Raw genomic sequence first — 17,177 nt, 5'->3', positions numbered from 1 at the left:
GAATCTAGGTGCTGCGGAAACAGGTGTTCATTCTTTCAACTTTGCTGTATGTTTGAAATTTTTCATAATAAAAGGGCGAGTTATTGAGGGATTTTGCAAGAAAGCTCCGCCACCAGAGGAGCTGGCTAGGCTTAGGACCGAGCAAACGGAGACACTAGAAGCTGAGGAAGGCAGGAGACCCGCCTCGTGACGTTGCAAAAGTCATTAACCTTTTTCGGTCTCCGTTTCCTCAACTATCACATGCCACAATGGCAGTGGCGGCGCTCGGTATGATTAAGCACTTTATTGTGGGTGGGACTACCTCAAAGTAGGGGGGAGTGGTCCTCAATGCAACCCACAGCAGCGCCAGACGCCCACCGCCCTCCGTGCCCAGTCGGCGGCGACTCAGACCTACCAGCCCTTAAGAGCCTAGCCAGGCCGTCGCTCTGGTAACTGCACCCCGGTTTCCGGGACGGCACCGGAAGTCACTTCTCATACGCTCTTCCCATTGGAGGCCGCCCTCTCGTGGGGGCGGGCTTCGTTGGGAGGCGGAAGCTGCCGCAGGCATGGAGGCGGCGATGCCGCTCGGTCTGGTTGTGTTCCTGCTCCTGGGGCCGGGCGGCTGGGGCCGTGTAGATCCCCCACGCGACAGCCTGCGGGAGGAGCTCGTCATCACCCCGCTGCCTTCTGGGGACGTAGCCGCCACATTCCAGTTCCGCACGCGCTGGGATTCGGAGCTGCAGCGGGAAGAAGGTGAGAGGCGAGACTGACTGGAGAAAGATAGCTGTGGCACCTGCTGGGAGTGGAGTGGAGGCAGGCCTTGGGGGCGGGGCCTGGGCCCTGGGTGGGGTTCTGGCCCCTGGGCTTGGGGCCCGACAAAGTGGGTCCTTGGAGGAAAGATGGGATAGTTATTGAAGAACCCCATTGTAGCGTTGGTGAAACTAAGGCCCGGAGGGGGGCAGTGACTCTTCCTGACTCCTCTTTCAGTGCTCTTTTCGCAGCTCCAGGCTGCCGCTCTGAACCTTTAGTTAGAGCCCTCTGTCGACATCACTGATGCTGATGCTCTTGGCGGTTACCATTTATCCTGGGTGCTAGGCACAGTGCTAAGTTCTGTGAACGATTACTGGGAAGAAATTGGAGATGTAGGGAGGTAAAGGCATATGATCACGTTGCTAAGAAGTGACAGAGTCTTGTCTGGAATTTATATCTCTCTGACCCCAGAACCCAGGGTATACTGCTTCTTTGGGGTGCTTGGGAACCCTCCAGGATCATCACTCACCTGCTCCCCTTTCTTCAGCGTCTCATTATAGGCTGTTCCCCAAAGCCTTGGGGCAGTTGATCTCCAAGTATTCTCTACGGGAGCTGCACCTGTCATTCACTCAAGGCTTCTGGAGGACTCGGTACTGGGGGCCCCCCTTCCTGCAGGCTCCCTCAGGTGCAGAGCTCTGGGTCTGGTTCCAAGACACTGTCACTGGGTGAGTGCCCGCCTTGAGGCCTGTTGCAGGCTGTGGAGGGAATGTGGCAGAGGCAGGTGTTGTCATCTTGTCACTGCCCTTGGGGACAGCAGTTCCAGCAGGCAGCAATTCCGTGGGGGTAAAGCTGGCATTGAAGAAATGTTACCACTGAGTAGCGTTCTTTACTTTGCTGAATATACTTCCTTCCCCTAATACTTTCAGACCTAAGGTAGCACATGCATGTCTCTGCAGAGGCAGATAAATAATTGAAGCTTACTTGGATGTAAGGCAGTAGAAAACTGTGGCAAACTGGTTAGCCTTTTAAAAGACATTCATTCACATAAAATAATAATAATACTAATAAAGAATACCATAGGGCCAACCCCGTGGCGTAATGATTAAGTGCGTGTGCTCCGCTGCTGGCAGCCCGGGTTCGGATCCCGGGCGCGCAGTGACACATTGCTTGTCGGGCCATGCTGTGGCGGCGTTCCATATAAGGTGGAGGAAGGTAGGCACGGATGTTAGCCCAGGGCCAGTCTTCCTCAGCAAAAAAAGGAGGATTGGCGTGGATGTTAGCTTAGGGCTGATCTTCCTCACAAAAAAAAAAAAAAAAAGAATACCATGGAGTATTCAGAATATCCCAACAGAATATCTATGGGCTAGCATTGGCCTACAAGATGCCAGATCTCCATAATAGAGGAATTGCTTTTTTGGGGGAGAGGGCCAGGTCTAGGTACTGCTGTTGTACCACAATATTCTCTTAATCCCACTATGAGAAATCAGTAGCACAAACATGATAAAAAAAATTTTAGGTGGGGCTGGCCCGGTGGCGTTGCGGTTAAGTGCGCGTGCTCTGCTTCGGCGGCCCGAGGGTTCGCAGGTTCGGATCCCGGCTGCGCACTAATGCACCGCTTGTCAAGCCATGCTGTGGCGGCGTCCCGTATAAAGTAGAGGAAGATGGGCGTGGATGTTAGCTCAGGGCTGATCTTCCTCACAAAAAAAAAAAAAATGTAGGGCAGTAATAGGGAACAGTGGGGACTGTGGCAGGTTAGAGAGCTTGAGAGGACAGCTGCCACTCAGCCCCTGTGGATTGTTACCATATAGGAATAGAGGCCAACTGTCGTCGGATACTCTCATTTTTCAAGAGATACCAGAAATCTGGATTTTAATGAGAAAATTGGCAAATTTAAATATCAGCAACTAATTAAAAAATTTAAGACATGCTATGTGGGTCTGTGTTGTGTACACCAAATGAAACATGATTAGGGTTTGGATGGAGCTTTCAGGCTTCAAGTTTGCAATCTTTGTTTGAGGCTTAAGGATTGGAGCAGTTGAGAGGCTCTGAACAGAGGATTATCGAAAAACTCAGAACAGCACTAAGGGGATGTCAAATGAGGAGCAGCAGTGACCCCCAAACCTGCCGAGGCTGTCTCTCTTGCCTGAACTGTCCTGGCCTTTTCCCCCATCTGCTCTGCTGTCGCTGTCTTCTCTCGGCTCGTAATTGTCTGTAATATGGAGCTGATGTTTAGAATTCTAGTTTCATGCTTTCTACTATTAGCGTAGAAAGCAAATCCGTTTCGACATTTTTCTAAGGAAAAAAATACCTAATTTGGTGGTTTTTCGGGGTTCCAGAATGGTTGTTTTTTGCTGTGCAATGAGCCTTTATAGAGTAAGACCTCCAATTTGGAGGGTGGAATCGGGACTTACCTTCACGCGCAGGGTTTTCACAGGGAAGTATGAAGTTTTGCCCAGCTGAGGGCACCTCAGGGCGGATCGGTGAGCTGATCTCAGCCTCTGAGGTGTGGGGCGCTTTACATACTGTTGTGGGATGTACGTGGGTGACGCAGACTTGCTCCCTGTCTTCAGGTTGCTCACAGCCTAGGTGAGGAGAAAAGATGCTTAGGACAACGTGCTGCTGCCACGTAGCCGTTTCACAGGAGGGCCCCAGTGAGAGGGTCGGGTGGTCAGAAGTGCAGCAGCACAGGAGGAGGCTGTGGTTGAGGAGGGCAGGAAAGGCTCCTTGGAGGAGGGAGCCCCGCTGAAGGTGGGCAGAGAGGAGCGGGGCATTCCTAGGCAGGAGGAGGAATCACCTGAGCAGAGACCTGTGGGGAGGCAGGGATGTCCGGAGGGGAGGGAGGAAGAAGGGGCTGAGTGAGTGAGGCCCAGGAAGAGCAGGGCAGTGATGCTGCCCAGCTAGCTAGCTCCATCAACTGGCCGGACTAATGGTTTGGCAGCCAACTGCAGGCTTCGCGGGAGGGAGCAGAGGCAGCCCCGGGACAGTGAGTGGGTTTGTGTCTCCATCCAGCGTGGATAAATCTTGGAAGGAGCTCAGTAACGTCCTCTCAGGGATCTTCTGTGCCTCTCTCAACTTCATCGACTCTACCAACACGGTCACTCCCACTGCCTCCTTCAAACCCCTGGGGCTGGCCAATGGTGAGATAGCCCCTGCGGCCCTTTCCTTCTTCCTGTTACCTCTTGCCCAAACCTTTGCCTCCTTTCCCCTCAGCTGTCTCCTTCTTCAGCTGGGCCACATTATAAAGTGTGCAGGCCCCAGACGAAGGCTTCCTGAGACCATGCTGTCTCTGCGTTGCCTTCTCCCAAGGGGAGAAGGGGGTCCCACCCCAGCTGGGATGGTTAGAGATGGTGGTGTTAGAGTTGTATGGGGAGGAGGAGAGGGTCACCCCAGCTCTAGAGTGTGGGTCTGGAGGAATGGGGCCCCAAGGCCCATCCCAGACAGACTCTGTCTCCCTCAGGCACTGATCACTATTTCCTGCGCTATGCTGTGCTGCCGCGGGAGGTTGTCTGCACTGAGAACCTTACCCCATGGAAGAAGCTCTTGCCCTGTAGTTCCAAGGTGAGGCCAGAATGGTCTGAATGTGGGAGCCCCGAGTGGACAGAGCTGGCATATGGCCCTTCACTGCCTGACAGCCATGGTGTTTACAGATAACCTCGGCCCTGTGCCCCACAGTGCAGGGCACTGACCTTTTATCTCTCCCCACCTCCTCCAGGCAGGCCTCTCTGTGCTGCTGAAGGCTGATCGCTTGTTCCACACTAGCTACCACTCCCAGGCAGTGCATATCCGCCCTATTTGCAGAGTAAGTCATGGGGAACGGGGGTGGGTGCCACCCAGGGGCTCTGAGAGGAGGTGCAGGTAAAGCACGTAGCCCAGTGTCTGCAGAGGGCTGAGCCAGTAGGAAGTGGTAGATGTGATGCTGATTTTTCAGGTTACTGGCCACATACCAAGGGAACTGAGTGGTTGCCTGGCAAGCATTCAATAAATCTTTGTCATGGAGCATAGTGGTTAAGAGCAATAGCTGTGCAGGTGCACCTGCTAGCTTCGTCACTCACCAGCTGGCATGACCTTGAGCGACATTTTATTTCCCTGAGCCTGGTTTCCTCATCTGTCAAATGAGAATAATAGCAGTATTAGTTGCTACAGTTGTTGGTGTTAGTTATCTGGTGCCCAGAAAGCTGTGGCATGGAGTCAGGTGGTCAGTAATGAATGGTAGCAATTTGATGGATGGAAAGATGCGTATTAGACAAGGGATTGAGTCCAGGTAGGAGTCCTTGAGGCTGCGTGCTTGGGGGAGTGATATGTCCTCACTGCTGCCATCTGGCCTTGTGGTAGAATGCACGCTGTACCAGCATCTCCTGGGAGCTGAGGCAGACCCTTTCCGTTGTGTTTGATGCCTTTGTCACAGGGCAGGGGAAGAAAGGTAAGCTACCTTGGCAGCTCATCTCCACCCACCCATTGCCAGCCCCGCCTATCTGTGTGGACCAGGCCTGGCCCCAGCTCCTGCTCATACCTGCTCTCTGCTCCTCAGACTGGTCCCTCTTCCGTATGTTCTCCCGGACCCTCACAGAGCCCTGTCCCCTGGCTTCAGAGAGCCGAGTCTATGTGGACATCACCAACTACAACCAGGTACCATGGTCTCCAGCCACACACATTGCCCCTCTCCTGAAGCCCAGCCTGCCCCTCTGCTCACTTCTCAGCCCTGCCCTTGTCTCTCCAGGCAAATGAGACGTTGGAGGTGAACCCGCCCCCCCCCACCACATACCAGGACGTCATCCTGGGCACCCGGAAGACCTATGCCGTCTATGACTTGTTTGACACGGCCGTGATCAACAACTCCCGCAACCTCAACCTCCAGCTCAAGTGGAAGAGACCCCCAGAGAATGGTGGGCGGGGGATGGGCTGCCAGGGGCACAACGGGCTGCACAGTTCCATCTCTTGGGGAAGACTCCCAGTCCGCCCTCTTCACCACGAGATAAGAGGCTTGTGTTTAGACCCAGCTCTGTAGAGTCAGATGATCTGGTTCTAACTCCACCTCTTCCAAGTTCTGTGACCTTGGGCAGGTTCCTAACGTTATTGCCTCATCTGGAAGATGGGGACAGTAGTACCTAGCAGATTGGATGAGATAATTGATGTAAAACACGGAGGTTGTTCAAGCATTCATTTAATCAACAAATATTTTTTAAAGATAAACGATACCCTGCATTCAAGAAACATAATGTCTACTAGTTGAGGCGGGCATCAAACAATGAATTAATTGCAGTTGTGTTCAGTGTTACCAAGGAAAAGTGCAGAATGTCACGAGAGTGCCTGGTTTGGGTTGGAAGGGGCATAGGGCTCGGCACTCGTCAGTATTTAGTAAATAATAGTAATTCTGTTATCACTGGTGGGCTGGGGAAGATGGGTGATTTCAGAATGCAGGTTTCCCATTTGTGATGGCAAAGCTTTTCCCCATCCCCTTCCTGGCTCTGAGGCTCTGTGGCCTGGGGCGTGGGGGTGGAGAGTGACCCTTTCTTTCAGGAGCTGTAATGTTGACTTTTGACTTTTCTCTGTGCAGAGGCCCCGCCAGTGCCCTTCCTGCACGCCCAGCGATATGTGAGTGGCTATGGGCTACAGAATGGGGAGCTGAGTACCTTGCTCTACAACACGCACCCCTACCGGGCCTTCCCCGTGCTGCTGCTGGACACTGTGCCCTGGTACCTGCGGCTATATGTGCACACCCTCACCATCACGTCCAAGGGCAAGGAAAACAAGCCAAGTGAGAGCGGAGCCCGAACCAGGCCCCACCCCTCCCTGCCCCAGCTTGCTCTCCTTCCAGGTCCCCCAGACCCTCAGTTCTCAGGGTAATTTCTGAAGTTCCTCGGAAAAGTACACAGGCATAATGAGTTAGGAATGCTTTGAGAAATGGCAAGGGGTAGCCTCACCATCCCAGATCTGGAAGTAATTTATAAAGCACAAATAGTGAAAACCCAGGGGCTGGCCTGGTGGCATAGCAGTTAAGTTCGAGCACTCTGCTTCGGTGGCCCAGGGTTCACGAGTTTGGATCCTGGGCAAGGACCCATGCACCACCAAAGCCACCACACTGTGGTGGCATCCCATATAATGTAGAGGAAGATGGCATGGGTGTTAGCCCAGGACCAGTCTTCCTCAGCAAAAAAAAAAAAAAAAAAAAAAAAAGAGGATTCTCAACAGATGTTAGCTCAGGGCTAATCTTCCTCAAAAAAAAAAAAAGTGAAAACCTGTAGGCCTGGTGATTTTTCAGAGGACTTTATGTGGGCAGTAGTTTCCTTGTCTTTTTCGCTTACTTTATCCTTCTTCTCGGCACCCTGGGCACCGCCTTTGTGATGATTCATAGACTCTTTCAGTTAGAGAAAGCGTTAGCAAGAAAAGCAGAGTATTGGAAACAAGGTAACAGAGCTGGAGTAGATGGGTTTGCTTCCTTGGGAGGGGTAAAGAGGTATAGTTTTTACAATTTCTTTTTATTTTCTATTATTTTTCTAAAGAGGAGTTCATATTTGCTGAGTGATTTCTGTCAGGTGCAGGTACAGCACTGAAGCGCTTATGTTTCTCTGGAGTGGAGGGAGACTCATAACACAGAAAGAGATTTCTAGGAGGACGCTTAGCACATCCCAAAGAGCCAGACTTAAAATCTTCTTTAAACACCTCTCTTGTTTCCCATGTTTTCAAGCCTCTGGTTAATAGTTTCACTTATTTTCAGTACCACTATTTGTACCACCTTCAAAATCTCTACTTCAACCATCCTACTTATGTGTTTTGTAGGTTTTTCTGTTTTTTTTTTTTAAGTTTTGCTCTGGAAAATTTCAAGCACATACCCCAATGGAATAATATAATAAACTCCCACGTACCCATCACCCGGTTTCAACAGTTTCCAGCTCCCTATCATTTTTGTTTCCTCTCTCCCCTTATTTATGTTTTGGGTTTGTTTATTTTTCTGCTGGAGTATCTTAACTCCTAGATATCATATCGATTCATCTTTAAATACGTCAGTTTATATCTGTAACAGATAAAGGACTTGAAAACAATGTAACCTATCATTATGATTCCTCTTCCCGCCAATGATCTTAAAAATACTTTTAATAGTTGGTTTGTTTGAATTGGGATCTAAACAAGGTCCTCACATTGCATTTACTTGGTGTGCTCTTAAGTTTCTCTCTTTCTTTTTTTAATTAATAGACTTTATTCTTTAGAGCAGTTTTAGGTTTACAGAAAAATTGAGCAGAAAGTACAGAGTTCTCATAGACACCACCCCCACCCCTGCACGCATAGTTTCCCCTATTATTAACATCGTATATTGGTGTGGTACTCTTAAGTCGCTTTTAATCTGTAACAGTTCCCATTCTTTTTTTCTTTTTTTTTAAATCTATCTGTTGGAGAAACTGGGTTATTTGTATAGAATGTTCTACATTCTGGATTTGTTCTTATGCCTGTGTTTAACATGTTCCTCCATCCCCTGTATTTCTTGTGTATTGCTGGTTAGATTTAGAGACTTGATTGGATTCAGGTCTCATATTTTTGGCCAGAAAACTTCCCAGGTGGTTCTGTGAACTCTTTGCTGTGTTACATCAGGTGTCTGCTGTCTGATGCCCCAGTTTTAGTGATGTGAAGATTGATTAGATTGAGGACCTTCTGGGACAGCTGCCCTGGAAACATCTTTTCTGAGATCCTGCTCCCTTCCCTGAGCCTGCCTGGCTTCTGTGATGCAGAGCCCTCCTTCCGGGTGCCTAGATCCAGGCCCCAAGGCTTCAATAGGTAGGGACAAGAGGTGCAGGTAGTCTGACCCCAGGAAGGAGGTGTGGGTGACCCTTGCCTGTCTCCAGGTTACATCCACTACCAGCCTGCCCAGGACCGGCTGCAGCCCCACCTCCTAGAGATGCTGATTCAGCTGCCTGCCAACTCGGTCACCAAGGTCTCCATCCAGTTTGAGCGGGCGCTGCTCAAGTGGACCGAGTACACCCCGGACCCCAACCACGGCTTCTATGTCAGGTAAGCTCCATCCCCACATGCTGCTCCCCGCCCTCCTGACCCACCTTCCCTGCCGCTTTCCCTTGGTGGGGGAGCCAGTGAGGAACACAGCTCCCAGAATGTCTGCTTCTCTGCAGCCCGTCTGTCCTCAGTGCCCTCGTGCCCAGCGTGGTGGCATCCAAACCCGTGGACTGGGAAGAGAGCCCCCTCTTCAACACCCTGTAAGTGTGACTCAGCTCTCTGCTTCGGGCATTAACACGGGTGGCCAGGTTCCTGCAGGGTGGGTTGGGGTTGCCTCTTCCAAAGTAATGTGTAGATTTAACTCAATCCTAATAAAAATCCTAGTGGTCTATAATATTTGTACTTTATAAAAGGATTCGAAAGTGCTTCTAGAAGAATGAATAGGTGAGAAGAGCTGTACTTATAACCTGCATTTACCCATTGGTTCTCTTAACAGATATTTAATTGAGCACTTATCAAATGCCAGTACTTCAGAGAGCACCAGGTGTGCAAGAGGCACAAAACAGACTTGTCTCGGCCCTGCTAACACTCCTAGTCTAGAGGGGAGATTCTGTTGTAGAGAGCAGTGCAGTCAGGAGGGGTGCTGGGAGTAATCCAGTAGCTGATCCAGGAAGGCTTCTTTGAGGAGATGGCCTTTAGGCTGAGACCAGAAGGCTAAGGAAGAGGCAGCCACGTGAGAGCAGGGTGCCTTTCCTCTCCCTCAGCACAAGGCAGCTCTCCTTTTGACAGGTTTATGTGGTAGGCTTTCATAGGAGATGTCTTCTGTTGAAAAGGTTGTGAGGCTAAGAAAACTTTGCAAACCCTTACCGCGGAGCCTTGGCCCACGCAGCCCAAGAGTGGGGGCGAGGGTGAGGGGGGCCAGCAGTAGGTCCGCCTGACCACTCCTTCCTGCCCCAGGTTCCCGGGCTCCGATAGCTCCAGCTACTTCGTGCGGCTCTACACGGAGCCGCTGCTAGTGAACCTGCCGACGCCAGACTTCAGCATGCCCTACAATGTCATCTGCCTCACGTGCACGGTGGTGGCTGTGTGCTATGGCTCCTTCTACAACCTCCTCACCCGAACCTTCCACGTCGAGGAGCCCAGCACTGGCGGCTTGGCGAAGCGGCTGGCTAACCTTATCCGGCGCGCCCGCGGCGTCCCCCCGCTCTGAGGCTCGCCCTCTTCACAGCTGGGGCGGCTCTTTCTCTCTGGGGAGGGGTGATGGTGACCCCAAGGGCTCTTTCTACTGCTTGCTCTCCCCAGAGTTGGCTTTTGAACCAAACTGCCCCTGGACTAGGTCAGGGCCTAGAGCTGCGCTGTCCAGTGCAGTAGCCGTGAGCCAAATGTGGCATTTGAATTTAAATTAATTTAAATTAAAAATTCATTTCCTCAGCTGAACCAGCCACAGTTCAAGTGCTCAGTAACCAAAAGTGACTAGTGGCTATTGTACTGGACAGTGCAGACAAACATTTCCATCATTGCAGGAAGTTCTATTGGACGACACTGGCCTAGATAACAGAGTGTGCTGAAGAATTTGTATCACTGTGTGGTAGACGCAAGTTACTGGTTGTGGAATAAAAAGTGGTTGCTTCCTTGGTTCTTTGCCTCCTGTCCTTGAGGCCTGGAAAGAGCTGGGGACGAGAGCTTGTTTGGTGGGTGCCTGAACAGGACCTCCTACACAACCCCCCCAAAAAAACCCAAACAAACAAAACTTCCCTAGCTCTTCCCACCCCTGCCAGAAATTCCTTCCCCTCATCTCCTTCTTCCCCCTCCCCCACCACCCTCCGTCATCTGACTGTAATCCCGGAACTCCCTGGGTTTGGAAGTGTTTATGTAAGCATAATCCATGACCATGAAAATGAATTATCTCCTGCCTCTCAGGGACCCTGAGAACCAGTCCCCTATCACCAAGGGCAGAGCCAGAGAGGCAGAAGAGCTCCGTGTCATGGTGTTCTGACAGGATTGTGCATCAGACTCGTTTGGGGCTCTTGTGAAAATACTGCAGATTCCTGAGGTCAAGAGCCTATGAATCCCGTTGGTCTGGGTGAAGCCCAGCCTTCGAAGTTTTATGAGGCTCCTCAGGAGCTTGCATTGTGGGTGATCCTTAGACCACCCAAGGCTGTGAAGCCAGGCCCATTGGATGGAAGCCTGCCCCTGCCCACCTCCCCTTCTGGTTATATAACCCTGGATTCCTGTTAAACTGGTCTTTAGGTGGATGCCTCCCCCTGCCCCCATCTTCTATCTCTTCCTCTGGCACACTTGGCATCAGCCGTATAAGTTGATGGCCCACCCCACGCCCCTCCCAGTTCTCCCATCAATTGGTTTGGCTCAAAATGCCCTGTTCCACAGCCACACATTGACACATATCACTGCCTGGTTCACTCTTACTTACAAAACCGGATGAGATGTTGTTTCCCCCAGGAAGTCTTCCCTGATATACCAGGCTGCTGTAGGTGCCCCTCCCTTCTGCTCCCACAGGTCCCTGGATTTACCTCTACAAACTCATCACCCTGGCTGTTATTGTCCTTTAACTTCCATCAGACTGAGGTTCCTGGAGGCACAGGGGCTGTCTCCCATCTGGACCTGACCCAGCTCAGGACATGCTGTAGGTGCTCAATCAGCAAATGTAGATGTATGAATGGTTATGGGCTCTTCTGGCTTGGGATCTGGGGTCTGGGGTAGGGATGGGGAGGACGAGTGGCACTCTAGAAACCCCACGAGTGTGAGTGCAGCAGCCTTGAACACAGGGTACCGGTGAGGTCTGGACAGCCGAGAGATGGGGCTGTTCAGGTTGCCTCTGAGAACATATAAGTGATGTGTGTGCATCTGTGTGTGCGTTGGAAGGGAGGTGATGAGCTAGTTTAGATCACGGGCAAAAGCAACTTGGTCAAGATGATTTTACTTGAGTTTATGTCCAAAGCAGTGAATAAACGGTGTAAGTGAGATAAGGATTCGGGGTTGGAGTAGGGGTAGATATCTGAAGCTGGGTGGTCTCGGCAGCCTGCATGGAGCCGGATGTCTGCCAAGTCGGAAGAGCAGAGTTGTGGCCTGGCTGTCCCTTTTATACCCCCAGCCATGTCAGTACCTAGAAACAACTTCCAACCTCCAGTACCATGTCATAGGTAATCTGTGCACTGACAACACCCACGTATCTAGTCTAGACCTCCCTGAATTTCAGATTCATTTACCCAACTTCCTACCTGCCATCTCTACTCAATGCCTAAAGGCATCTCAAATTTAATATCTCCAAAACTGAGCTTCTGATATTCTCCACCCCCACCCCAAACATGCACATCCATAGTCGGCTCATCTCTGTCAATGGCGCCGGTCATCTTTCCAGTAGCCCAGGCCAAAAACCTTGGAGTCGTTCTTGATTCTTCTCTTTCACACCCATTAACAAATCTGTCTGCTCTACCTTCAAAGTCAATCCAGAGTCCAACTCCTTTTCACCACCTCCACTATCAAGTTATCGATGAGGTCTTCCTGGCCAACCCTACTTTAAATTGCTCCCCCAGCTACAAGCTCACTCCTGTCCCATTTCATTTTCCTCTGTAGCTCTTACCACCGCTAACATAACGGTGTGTCTTACTTATCTTGTTTACTAATTCTTAAGCTCCGTAGGGCCAGCATTTTTGTCTTTTGTAGCTGCAGTGTCTGGAAGAGTGCCTGGCATGTAGTCTGCGTTCCAATAATTGCTGAATGAATGAATGAATGTATGAATATCATGTAGCAGTTTTGCTGCTAAGTGAGCCAGGTCACGTGAATATCTGGGTTCTGAGCCTTGAAATTCTTGCTGTGTCATACGGGTACAGTCTTCCCTTAGCCCTGCACTCAGGGTCTGGGCATTTCCATTTATGCTCATTTGGGGGTTCTCCAAGGGTAAGCCTGGCCATGGCCTTCTCCAAAAGGGTTGGCACAAGGTGGTGGCATCTGGGGAAAAGGGCCAGAGGCGCCAAAGGCCGGGTCAGTCAGGCCTCCAGCGCATGGTGAGGCTGGCTCTCTCCTCACACAGCTGGGGCTGTCTGGTGGAGCTGCTCTGGGGACAGCACTGGGGGAGAAAGGGAACTTCTTGCCTCTGAGGGCTCCCCAGGGAAAAGAACAGCGAGTGGGTAGATGGAAGAGACTTTCAGAGGTGGAACTGCCAGCAGCACTAGAGTCTCCCTTGGTATCTTCCCTCAACACCTGGGACAGTTCCTTGTAACCAACTGCTACTCTGTTTGCTGGACAGAACCCACAATACTCGGTCACTGCACGCCTACCAGGACACTTGCAGGACACGGCAGTGGCCCGTCTTCTCTAAAGAAGGCTTGGAGGGAGAGCTGGCTTGAAGGTCAGGCAGGCTTGGCAACAGCTGCCCCTGGGAGCTTTGAGGCCCACCTGCCAGGTGCTCTTAGAAGGCTCAGTGGGGGCAAAGCAGGGCACCCAGAACCCGACGCTTTCCTACCCCCGATAACCAGGATCTGGGGAGATGGTCTGGCCTTGGCCCTCTCTACCCGCAGGGACACAGGGACGGTTGCTAAGGTGTTGAGATCTGGGGTGAGAGGCGGAGCTGCTGCCCTGAGCAAGGAGCGCTAGGAATAGGAAGAAAGAGGCATAGTCCATCAGTCTTGCCTTTTCCAGCTTCCCGGCCTCTGCTTGTGTGCTCTCCTTTAAGGCCTCGCTGATCCTGTCCCCGAGCTAGATCTCCTTCCTCGAAGCCTTTCCTGACCATTCCCACTCCTACAGTGATCATATCTTCATCTGAGCTTGTAGAGTCATTCATTCATTCGTTTTTTCATGTCTTTATTCATTCACCCACGCTCTGACCCATCTTTCCATCACTTCTGTCTGTTATCTATCCATCCATCCACTCATCAACAAATATTCATCTAGTATCTATTATGTGCCAAGCACTGATTTAGGCACTAGGGCACAGCAGTGAAGAAGAAAGGAAATCCCTCCCCTCCTGGTACAGCTTACAGTACAGCAGGGGAGACAGACAATAAAAGCCTAGATCTGTTAATAAATATATAGTGTAATTTCACGTAGTGCTCTGTTCCTTGAAGACAAGTAAAGCAGGGTGAACATGAGAGGGATGATCAAGACCCCTGAGGAGGTGATGAATGAGCAAGGACCTGACTAAGTAAAGGAGAAGATCATGAAATCATAGGGAAGAGCATTCTAGTCAGAGGGAACAGCAAGTACAAAGACTCTGCAGCAGGAGCATGTTTCTTGTGTTTGCAAAACAAGAGGAGTCTGGGCAGCTGGAGCTGAGGGAGAGAGAGGAAGGGTGGTGGGGGTGAGTTTGGAATATCAACAGGGGCCGGATGGAGGAGGGCCCTGTAGGCGAGGACACTAGGTTTTATTCTACATGTGCTACAGGCAAGCTAAGGAGTAACGTGATCTGATTTACATTTATTTATTTGTTTATGTACTTTTTTGGCCTTCTGATGCACAAATGGGTTGACAATTCTTGATTCATTATACTCTCATCATTGGTCCACGCGTGGCCCTTTTTGTGTGTTATTTCCATATGTATGCGTGTATTTCAGTGCCGTAAGCTCCCGTGAACCTACCATCCAACAGAAAAACTAGCACCTTGATAGGAACTGATTTGATGTTTAAAAGGTCACTCGGACTGCTGTGTGGAGAATAGACTGTAGGAGGTAAGAGGTCAGAAAGCAGGCGATAGAGTCATCAGGAAGAAGGGACTGCGGAGATAGAGATACAGGTGGTGAGAAGTTGATTGGGTTTGGGATAAATTTTGGAGGCAAAGCCCCCAAGACTGACTATTGGATCACGTGACTATGGACCACGCATTCAAGGATTAATTCACTAATTATTAATTCAGTGCCTGCTGGTAAGTGCTAACTATATGTTAAGTCCTTCGCACAAGATACCTTTGACATGGTCCTTGCCCTGCTCATAGCCTAGAGGTAGAGATAGATAAACACATACCTAAAGTAAATTGGAATAAGTGCCGTAATCCTGTGAATCCAGGGAAGGGTTCATTGATTTTTCTGGGAGAGAAGAAAATGATGGTTAATTATGACATGGCACATAGCAGGGGCTTAGTTCTTCTTATCTCATCTCTTGAACTGATCAGAGCTACTGATTAAACTCTTCAGTGAGTGCGTATTTTTTTACTTTAAAACAAATATTTTTAATAGTCATATTTTAAAAACTGTGTAAGCTTCAGAGCATACAAACTATTTCTAATACCTTTCAAAGGCTAGCCTCACTGAAACTTCCAGAGCTCAATCTCTGGGTGACAGTTAAGAATATGAAAGGGAGGGGCCAGCCTGGTGGCGCAAGCGGTTAAGTGCGTGTGCTCTGCTGCGGCGGCCTGGGGTTCGCAGGTTCGAATCCCAGGCGCGCACCGACACACTGCTTGGCAAACCATGCTATGGCGGTGTCCCATATAAAGTGGAGGAAGATGGGCACAGATGTTAGCCCAGGGCCAGTCTTCCTGAGCAAAAAAAAAAAGGAGGATTGGCAGATGTTAGCACAGGGCTGATCTCCTCACAAAAAAAAAAAAAAAAGGAATATGAAAGGGAGTAGGGAAATGAAGAGAAAAACAAGCCCTTTCTCTCAAATATACCTATACTCATGTCCATTTGGTTGAAGTATTTCAAGCCTTGGAAAAAGCCCAAGGTCCAGATTCCATTCCATTTTGGATCCCCACCTTGAGCCTAGGGCAAGGCAGGCTGCTCAGCATGTTCTTCCTGACATGATTTCACATGATCTAGATTGGCTCTTGGCTCACTGGAGGGGATGTCATGACATCTGAAGGGTGTGGGGATGGGAAGGGCTCACCAAGGACACCAATGACACCACCAAGGACAGGAGTCCAGTCTGGGAATCCCAGGTTCCGGCATCTAGTGTTGCTGTTTGATCTTGGGCAGTAGTTTCCCTTTCAGCAAGAGGAGGCAGTTGGACTAGATGTAGGACAAGAGGAGAGAATTATTCGGGGAAGTGAGTATGGTGGTCAGGGCAGACCTCATCTGGCATTCAAAAAATTATATAACAACAGAACATTATTCAGTCTTAAAAAGGAAGGAGATTCTGACACATGCTGTAACAGGGATGAACCTTGAGGACATTATGCTAAGTGAAATAAACCAGTCACAAAAGGACGAATACCGTATGATTCCGCTTACGTGAGGTATCTAGCGTAGTCGTACTCATAGGAGACAGAAAGTAGAATGGGGGGTGGCCAGGGACTTGGGGGAGGGGGAATGGGGAGTTAGTGTTTAATGGGTACAAAGTTTCAGTTTGGCAAGATGAAAAAGTTCTGGAGATGAATGGTGGTGACGGTAGCACAACAATGTTTTTATTTATTTATTTAATGCCCTGATTGTACACTTAGAAATGGTTAAAATGATAAATTTTATGTTGTATATATTTTACTAAAATAAAAAATATGTAAAATCCTCATTTTTATAGGAACCCCTTGGATGGGGAGGAAAGTCCCACCCTGGCTGATCAAGATTCCCTGAATTTCTACCCACTTCTCTAGGGCATGGTTTCTTCTGGGAAGAACCTCCCAGCTCTGAGTGGAGCCCTGGGAGGAAAAAGAGCAGCAGGCATGCTCTGGGGACAGACATGCAAGGTCCCTAAATTTCCATTCAGCCTGGCTTCCATGAGGACCCCATGGTGATAGGGGAACTGTGTCCTTTGTCCTCATCTTTATTTTGGGGGCACAGGACAATGAGGGCCCGAAGGAGGTAGGGGTGGGGGTGACGCAGGTTTTATTGCCCTGGAGAGCTGAGGTGGCTGTGAGCGATTTTTGAGGATGGGTCCAGGGCCCTTGTAGGAAGGCTTCAGGCCACATCAAGTTTGAATGCTTTATTGACCTAGTCCAGGAGGGTTACAGGATGGGTTCAGAACAGAGCCTCAGTGCAGGAATGGCGGCAGAGCCAGTTTTCAGCTAATGCCTAGGAATGTGCAGGCATCATCTTCAGCTGCTCTCTTCCTTGGTCTCTGTAATAGAGATGACAGTCAGCTCCCTTCTTGGCTGGCCTATTGGTGGCCTAGAGCCAGAACCATCCAGCTGGACTCCTTACCCAACCCCTTCAACATTTACCATCCCAGGGGCCTTCTTGTCTCTGTCACTTCCCACCATGGTCACTGCCACAATCCAATCATCATCTCCATCCACACCATCATCCCCCGTGCAGGTTACGTTGTTATCTTCACCTTTGCCAGCACTACCACATATTTAAAGAGGCCTTACTACAATAACCAATGTTACTTTCATCTTTACTCTCCACACCACCACCACCACCAATCACAGCCTTGCTACCTACACCTCCAGCACCCTCATTACCACCATCACCACCACCCCTTGGTGACACATCCCTCCTTCCCGTGACTCCCCTCATCACCAGCTCCCATGTTAACATCATCATCTGCATCACTACCACCATCCTCACCAACACTCTCTCCCTTCACGTGTCCATCGTCCTATCACCACCATTACCTTTCCT

The 17,177-nt window shown here is 50.1% G+C and overlaps 1 protein-coding gene across 2 annotated transcripts; it reads left to right on the top strand.

Annotated features, from left to right (window-relative positions):
• Positions 1–511: 511 nt before the first annotated feature.
• Positions 512–10,307, top strand: PIGT (phosphatidylinositol glycan anchor biosynthesis class T). Of its 2 annotated transcripts, XM_004430341.3 has the most exons (12): positions 513–732; positions 1,277–1,454; positions 3,739–3,866; positions 4,187–4,287; positions 4,442–4,528; positions 5,062–5,149; positions 5,258–5,355; positions 5,447–5,612; positions 6,284–6,484; positions 8,565–8,730; positions 8,847–8,930; positions 9,628–10,307. In XM_004430341.3, exons 1-12 carry the CDS (start codon positions 546–548, stop codon positions 9,878–9,880), a joined length of 1,737 nt encoding a protein of 578 aa, XP_004430398.1. In that variant the 5' UTR covers positions 513–545; the 3' UTR covers positions 9,881–10,307. The 2 variants fall into 2 exon arrangements, with proteins under 2 accessions (XP_087301330.1, XP_004430398.1); XM_087445204.1 differs by lacking the exons at positions 1,277–1,454; positions 3,739–3,866 and having other exon boundaries at positions 512–732.
• The last annotated feature ends 6,870 nt before the right edge of the window (positions 10,308–17,177 follow it).

This window comes from Ceratotherium simum, chromosome 21 (assembly GCF_057802395.1).
Source record: "Ceratotherium simum simum isolate JZ-2026a chromosome 21, ASM5780239v1, whole genome shotgun sequence".
Taxonomy (NCBI): domain Eukaryota; kingdom Metazoa; phylum Chordata; class Mammalia; order Perissodactyla; family Rhinocerotidae; genus Ceratotherium; species Ceratotherium simum.
The sequence above is the reverse complement of the archived record's forward strand: the minus strand, read 5'-3'. Positions and strand labels throughout refer to the sequence as shown.